General features: G+C 33.0%; 1 protein-coding gene across 3 annotated transcripts; it reads right to left on the reverse strand.

Annotated features, from left to right (window-relative positions):
- On the reverse strand, positions 1-6000 carry LOC140863557 (2-oxoisovalerate dehydrogenase subunit alpha 1, mitochondrial-like). Of its 3 annotated transcripts, none has more exons than XM_073267067.1 (9): positions 5561-6000; positions 2676-2813; positions 1937-2119; positions 1640-1797; positions 1437-1536; positions 1235-1346; positions 991-1130; positions 489-674; positions 1-398 (listed from the first exon to the last, which is right to left on the reverse strand). In XM_073267067.1, exons 1-9 carry the CDS (start codon positions 5828-5830, stop codon positions 231-233), a joined length of 1455 nt encoding a protein of 484 aa, XP_073123168.1. In that variant the 5' UTR covers positions 5831-6000; the 3' UTR covers positions 1-230. The 3 variants fall into 3 exon arrangements, with proteins under 3 accessions (XP_073123168.1, XP_073123170.1, XP_073123169.1); XM_073267069.1 differs by lacking the exon at positions 5561-6000 and adding an exon at positions 3159-3593; XM_073267068.1 differs by lacking the exon at positions 5561-6000 and adding an exon at positions 3159-3593 and having other exon boundaries at positions 2676-2816.
- Between the last annotated feature and the right edge of the window lie 2414 nt (positions 6001-8414).

An 8414-nucleotide genomic window follows, 5' to 3' on the forward strand; every position in this document is an offset into this window, starting at 1 on the left:
ACAAATGGAGCCAAATGCCTAATTCAAATTAATTAAAAATAAAATAAAAATCAGATAGGAAGTTTGTTCCTCAAATACGTTAAATTTATCCCAGAAGTCATGATCCCCCGAGGCCTGAGAGGGATAAAATGTTACGCCAAGTAACATGTGCAATCTATTCTATACATTCTTTTCGTAGTGATTTCTTAATCAGACAGCCTCGTATTGTATGTTACAAGCCAAACAAGTGTCTAAAGGGGTACATCAACCGGGAATTCCTGGGGATGTCTCTTGATGGTTTCTCTGAGTGATACCTCTTGTTCACTGAGATTCGACGGCATTTCATGGTACACGTCGCTGAATAATTCTGTAAGGGACGGTTTCTCCATTTTTTCCGCCACTTGAATCGCGCTCAACACCTGCCATTTACGTTTATAACAAGTTAGGGAGGTCAAGCTTAGATGCAGAAACAAGAATGAGGAAATGTGTAACTCTGTTGGTTACAACACCTGTTTCCTAACGCGTCCCCGGAGCTCGTCTTCCTCTCGGTCAGACCACCATCCATTTCTCTGAACCCATTTTCTGAATCTTCCCAGAGGGCTTCGAGCTGTTCTCCAATGATCAATTTCTTGCATTGCTCGATATTTGGTGGAGTCATCAGAAGTTGAGTGGTGGCCTACTCGATATGTAAGGGCCTACAGTACATCACAACTATAGAACCATTAGTCGTTTTTATTTTATATGGAATTTATCTGTAGACATGAAGAAAAATATGATCCATTTGCAATGTTTTAAGCTAGGGACATCCGAATATTGAAAATGCGGGCACGGTGGATCGAGAAGGGATAGGGAGGCAAGGTAAGGCAGCTCAATAAAGGGGATGATCACCCCGATATACTTTCCATTGACTGAATTGTTCATTTCCCTTTTTTCAACTGGTAAAAGGGGCTGATCACTCACAATCTCCTACCGAAACAACATCTAGCAACACAATAGAGCTTTAAGTTTCACCTCAACAAGTATTGGCCTTTGTTCCCGTATCACCATTTCACGAGCTGCACGAATCGCACTATAAACAGCTAGAGCATCATTTCCATCCACACGAATACTACGTATTCCATATGCTTGGCCCTTAATCACTACGCCATCGCCTACCGTTATCACATGATAAAAAAACAATTATCGTCCAAGAAAATGAATTTGTTTATCTGAGTTCTGTTTTTTGTGTGTGTGTGTGGAGAGAGAGAGTGTGTACTTCGAAATTGTTCAGTTATAGGGGTGCTGATGGCCCATCCATTGTTACGGCATATGAACATTACTGGAGCTTCCATAACCGCAGCAAAGTTTAGACCAGCATGGAAATCTCCCTGTCAAACATTTGTAAGTCTCCTAATATATTCACATCCCATATTTCATTTGAAAATTGTCATAAAGTTTTGAACTTCAATGAGTTCTACCTCGCTAGTGGCTCCATCTCCGGTAAATGCGACAACACATGCTTTTTTGTTATCCATCTTTAGCGAGTAAGCTACACCAGCAGCCTGAGGAAGTTGCGTTCTATCACCAAAGAAACCAAAGAGAACTTTTTAGATGAATGTATTTTTGGTTATATTTAATCTTTTATGTACAATCTTCAATATCTAAAGGAGGGACAACTCACGCAATAGGAGATGAGACTGTGATGTAATTAAGGTTCTTAGAACCATAATGAATAGGCATTTGCCTTCCTTTCCCAAGATCATCTTTGGTTCCAAAGCATTGGTTGGCAAATTCTTGCAGGGTGAAACCTCTCCACAAGAGGATTCCAGGCTCCCGATACTACATTAAATTACAGATAAAACTTTGTAGATGAAAATATCAAGATTAATTTTTTCAGGTTCTTTTTTACCCAAAAGAAATCTCACATGGTTATGATGTGCTATATTGCTTTGTCTCTAATTTTGCTTAAACAATTTACCTGAGGTAACACCACATCGTCTGGCGTAAGTGCAGCAGCCGTTGCAATGTTAATCGCTTCTTCACCCGTTGAGGTCAAGTAGAATGATATCCTGCCCTGCCTTTGTGCTTCATAGAAAATAGTATCCAATACTTGAAGGGTTACCATGTTTTCATACATCTTCACTGCAGTTTCTTTGTTAACCTAAGGCATTGTTTATTTATTAAAAAATGCATAAATTTCCTTACAAAATCTCACAAATTCCCAATTAAGCACAAGACCTTTATCTTCACTTCCATACCTAAAAAATAAATTAAGTATATAATGCATCATGTGGCCTATTTAAATAGCTGCATTCTTCCAAATCATTAAGAGTTCTCTGCACACCAAATTGGAGCCATTGGTGCCAGATCGTCGAAGGTTACAGTTAGATTGCATTTTGCACTCCTAGAAAAAAGATCGCGCCAAAAAACAGACACGACCTTTATAAAGCAGCATTCAAGGCAACAACCATTCATAAGATACTGAATGATCAAATTGCTTGCCCTCCTTGACATGATACTTTGTTGAGGAATTTTCTTACTTTCATTTGAGAGTTCCAGAAATTATACAAACATGATCAAAATCAACTATATGAAACTCAACTATATGACGAAAATCATTCGCTTAGATACATGAAACAACATCGAGTTCCCAACTACATGATGTATTATTATTAAAAAAAATGGCTGAAAACTTGCGGCGAAATTATTATATATACCTGTTCATACATGCTGTTTGCAATTGGATAGCCATCATCATCGAGAACCCGATAACAAGGTATTCTCTTTTCTGGGCACTCAGAAATGAACTTCATTTGGGTAGTAAATGTCACCTTTCCACCAGGAAAATCTAGGCCCTGCTAATATAATGAACAACAATCAAGAAAATGTGGACAAAAAATAATTTTTCCATTTGAATTGGTGCAAAATAATCATTCGATCCCGCAACCAGCCGGAGTTTCGGACTGACCAATGTTCAAAAAATTATGGAATATAGTCTCATATTTTTGTGAATGTATAGAACTATTAAAACTCCATTGCCACCACCACCTATTCAATCTACAGAAAAACACACTTGTGCATGAATTGAGCAAGAAATTAAGCAATACATACGACTGAATTATTTTCTTAATCCACAACAAAAGTGTCAAAAAACTATTGATCACAAACACCCAAAAACACATTGGACGAGTGAAACTCACCTGAAAATGGCTAAAATCATAATCTTCGTGTTCTTCATGATTACACAAACGTGCATGTTGTTTAGCTTCGGTTGATTCAAACCGAGAAACCCACGAATGGGATGCATGGATTTTGCCCACTAATGATGAGCTATGAATTGAAATTAAGGCGTGACAATCACAAAGCCCAGATTTTGTGGGGTTTTTCAGTATATTTCTGAGCAAATTCATCTCTTCAGGGGTTCGAATTTGCCACTTTCATATGACTATTAGTGAGAGCATAGAAAACAGAGGAATGAAGAAGAAATAATTTAACTTGCTACGCTGCATTAGAGTTTATTATTAGGTGCCAACAATCGTCCATCAGCCGAAATAAATGTTGAACAAAACAAAAACACCCAACGTGGACAATTTACGTGGTCTTAAGAATGTGTCATGTCAATTTTATTTGACGAAATCTCTTATTTTATTATCTATAAAAAAAATATTACATTTTATTGTATAGGCGAATATATTCAAGATTATACAACAAGAGATCTATCTTTAAATGATGTCTATCCGAAAAATGATAAAACTTGAGATTATTGAGATATTATTAAAAACAATTCCGAAAGGATAAAATTATTATTTTTAAAAACCAATTTTTCCGAGTGATAATATCCAAAAACAGTTTTATATTTTTTTTCATGTTTTTATAGTTTTTTTGCATTTTTATTTAATGAATTTAAAGAAAGGTTTATCCGTTTCCGACGAATTTATACCCACTAAAAAAATGAATGTGGTTTTCCATGTTGGAATTATAGGAATTTTTAAATTTTAAATGAGAAACTGTGTTTTGCCAAATTAAAATTTAAGATATAGAATAAAAGACGTTTATTGTTTGTTGTTGACTTGTTGGTTGACTACTATAAAATATTGTCTAAGATCTTATTGTGAGCCGGTCCGGCCCATTGGGTTCCCGTAGCAATATTTGCATCAAAGATTCTATGTCACCAAACAAATTTAAGAAACAACGGATCCCAGCAGGTTTGGGCCCATTCGGGTCATTTTCAAACCATAAATAACTTACACATACATATGTATACTTTCTTTGCTAGGATTAATGATAACAAAAATAACTTTAAAAACAATGATAACAAAAACAACATATACCTATCACATCGTGGCATCTGCTTAAAAACTAAAGAATTTTCCCAAATTTTGATATTAACAAATGTTTATTCCTTTATACCCTCAAATTAGCATTGCTAATAACAAAGTGAATCCAACAGTTTTGACTCCATAGTCTATTATTTTGTTTCTATGTATAGATTGATAATGAATACCCATTTAATTTTTTTAAAAAAAAACGAGTGAAATTGAATTATTCCACCGATTAATGGGGGAAAAATGTTAATACAATGTATTACTAGTAATTAATAATTATGAGACACTATATGCTAAACGACACAAGATATGTACATGTAGGGTTCATCGAAAGTTACGTGACTGATTTATATATACGTCACATTAATTAAACCATAATTAGATAGTAAAACTTAACCCAAAAAAAAAAAAAAGAATTTCTAATTTTCGGTTTTTTTTAAAAAAAAATTTGCCCTTAATTTGGGATTGGATAGGTTTTCTACCTTATTGCCAAATTGCAATTGCCCATTTGCGTGGACAAGTGTCGCTTGAATTTAATTTTAAAATCGCCCACCAAACCACATTTAATTCTACCGTATTTTAGTTGGCCGCTTACATGTACATTGACTCGTGTTTTAATCATGGGGGGTACTTCATACTTGTCACAATATATATGCTCTATTTCAAATTTCCATCAATTTTTTTGGACTAAATATATATATAGCATCCCACCTCAATTCAAATATTGAAATTCATAAAATGTGAACTTAAAAAAAAAAAAATTATAGATCTTGAAGTTTGATGTGTCCCATTATATTTTTGTATAAAATCATATCGGGTGTGGCGTGGACCGACCCGTGTGTCCTGATAGATCTAGTACACAGTTATCATGTGCAAGAAAACTGTAAGCGGGACTCTTTCAAAAAGTAGGAAGCGTTCTCGTGTGATGTTCGTTCGAATTTATGGCAAACTACCTCCATGGGTCAGACACATAATTTAGTAACGTAGGGCCCTCAAATTTCATTAACATAAGTAAATTATCACTAGAAATAATGAAACATGTGTGGTAATCGAATCTACGTAAGTAAATTATTACTAAATTTGCGATTATAATTTCAAAATTTTGCCTCACATACTCGGATCCTTTCCCCATCTCTCACTACAATGCACAATCGCAAGTGTTCGTGGCAAGTATAATACCAAGATTTGTGATTAACTATGGAAAAAAGTTAAAAAATTTATATATTCCAAGAGAAATCAAGAAGTAGCTAGAGAAAAATTAAGGAGACTTAATTAACCTGGTTTTCTTCATCTTCATTGTCCGTGTCAGGCACAGCCTCCACTTGTTCTCCGGCTCTGGCTGACTCGTACCGTCGGAAAGACAGAATTCCGGGATATTTATCCCAAAATTCCGGCGACTTTCTCCGAGACTCGCCGGCCATGGATTTGTTACAAGAATCGGCATGTAAACAAGAAATCGAGAGCCTGCTTTGCAGTTTCTCTAAAGAGCAAATTTTGGCCTTCAACAAATGTGTAATGTTTCTTGATCTTGACAACAAAGCAGCCATGGAATATATATATATGTTGTCGATGTAGAGAAATCAAAGATTTGTGTAAAAATGATATATTACGAGGCACCAAGCTAGTGTGTGTTTTTGTGTAATGTCATCTCGATATGTACCGTTACTAACACGCTGAATGATCATCATAAATAAGGAGGATATATACCAGCTTGACAAAATTAATTAGGCATGTCTTTTTATGAAGCAAAGCTTGATTTTTAGTAGGTCTGTACATTAATTATAAAGCGAAATACTGTTCTTGTCAAAATACACTAATATTATATTTCAATTTGGAACTAACGATTTTTTTAAAAATAAAATAAAATAAAATTGGATCTTGATTAGATTGCATCCTCATTAAGGGGATGTTTGGAGCTTAAAAGCTCTTTCAAATAGCTTTTAAGTTGTTTTAGAGTTTTTAACCTGACAAATTTTTAAAAAAAATAACTTATAAATTGTCAAAATAAGATGTTTTTAACATTCTATCTCTCTAAAATATCCTTAAAAATTTTAATAAATCTCCATCATATCCTCCACCCATTAAATATTAAATATTATTTTTTAAAAAAATTCCAAATCACATAAATTTTTATAAAATAAAATATTATAAAATTTTTATTTTTTAGCATATGTTTATTCTAAAACTATTTTCATATATGTACAACTCGAAATATTATTTTCATATAATTATACTTTTTTTGGTAATTTTGACGATAAAAATATTTTATAATATCAAACACATGAACATCTTTAAGTTATTAAAATAAGTTTATCCAAACACTTAAACAGTTTATTTTTAAAATAAGTTCTAACCGCTTATAAGCTCGTAAAACAGCTTTTAAGTTCTAGGAGCTTATAAGCTCTTTTTAATAAGCTTACTCAAACACCCTATCTAATTAAGTATATATTGGTTTAATACCCTTTTGACAATGTGAATTTCGGAGCTTCGAAAATTAAAAATAAAAAATTATTTAAAAATAATTTACTAGCACCACACCCACATATATGGACGATGTGATACAGTATAATTTCCTAATCACCAAAAATAAAAAAAGGAAAAAAACAAGAAAAAAAAAAAAGAATATTGTTGGAGGGGAGAGGAGGCCAAGCCTCGTACGTATCGTCCGTAGCATTGAATTGAATATAAGTGTTGGCACATGATCATGAAACTAGCTAGGGAAGGTACATATTAATACATCATGCGGGTATCTACAACAAATGGTTATGGGAGCCTAGTTCCCTATTAATCGGGCTACGGGGCGTTTGATGTTTATGCTGCCCTATATATGCTAATATCACTCGGTGTAGTATTGACCGTTGATTTAATGTATGACTCATATGTCAAATTAATAGTTATGATCCATCAAATATGTTACACTGATGAAACATATAAGTTTTCTGTGAGACAAGAAAACTCACAATCTATCACAAAATTCACAACATGTTAGTGGGTGGGTTGGAAGAAAAACTTGTTTTTATAGTAAATTGAAAAATTATCAATTAAATCCATCTATTTTAGGTGATGGATGGGTCAGTCCAATGGACTTAGACAATTTTGAATGCAATTTCGAACCTACCATCTTGGGAGTTAAGGAATTATTAACTCGATTTTCTTATATCATATGACCTGATGAAATTCATTCACTTTGACCTTTCCAATTATTGTAATGCAAAATATAAAATCAATCTAAAGAAAATCAAGGAGATCAACTTATAAAAATCATATTTTTTTATAATAAAGAAATTGTACATGAATCCAATCTTTATCATTCCATCCCAACAAAACTTTTGATATGGAAATATAACGTCTTGAAATTAATAATTCAAATCGAACTAATTTATTTTTTAATTCAAACTACGTAGAGCTAGATCATTTAATTGGAGTAATATGGAATCAAACAGAGAGAAGTTTAGGTCGTAAAATAAATGAGCCAGTATATAGTACGTACATTGGTTCATTAATGTTTATTCAAATCATTTAAACTACATTTCTTTGGAATAACTAACTCGGTAGCATAAACGGATGCTTGAGTTTAGATATTTCATTTCATCCTAAAACTTATAAAAAAAAATTCTAATAAATTGTCATATAAGCATTGTAGATAATACTGCAGATAAATAGATTAAGGTCCGTGCATTGGAATTGAATGAGTGTCACACTTTTCTTTTTCATGCTTTTGTGATAAAGATGAAGCACATAAAAAAATGAAAGGGTTGGCTGGGATACAGATCGATTCGTTTCAAGCTTGAACATTAATTAATTAATTGTATATATGTTACGTGTCACTCTCATCTGAATTATTACCTAATGTATGAATTGGATAATCTTCATCCATTATCCATTCATCCACGCGCCAATTTTCCTTTGCCCCTCCTAAATATTTCCATTGAAACAAGTTATCTTTTGCCTATTATTATAAACTAGTATTTCCACGATGCACAGTATGTTATTTTTATGTAATTATTGACATAATATGAGCGTTTGAATAAATAATTAAAATATAAATAAATTAAGGTTGAATTGGATTAAATGATTTGAAATCTACGGATATAAATATATCTTCATTGCTTAACTTTAAAAAAAAAAATC

Source organism: Henckelia pumila, chromosome 4 (assembly GCF_033568475.1).
Source record: "Henckelia pumila isolate YLH828 chromosome 4, ASM3356847v2, whole genome shotgun sequence".
NCBI classification, from domain to species: Eukaryota; Viridiplantae; Streptophyta; class Magnoliopsida; order Lamiales; family Gesneriaceae; genus Henckelia; species Henckelia pumila.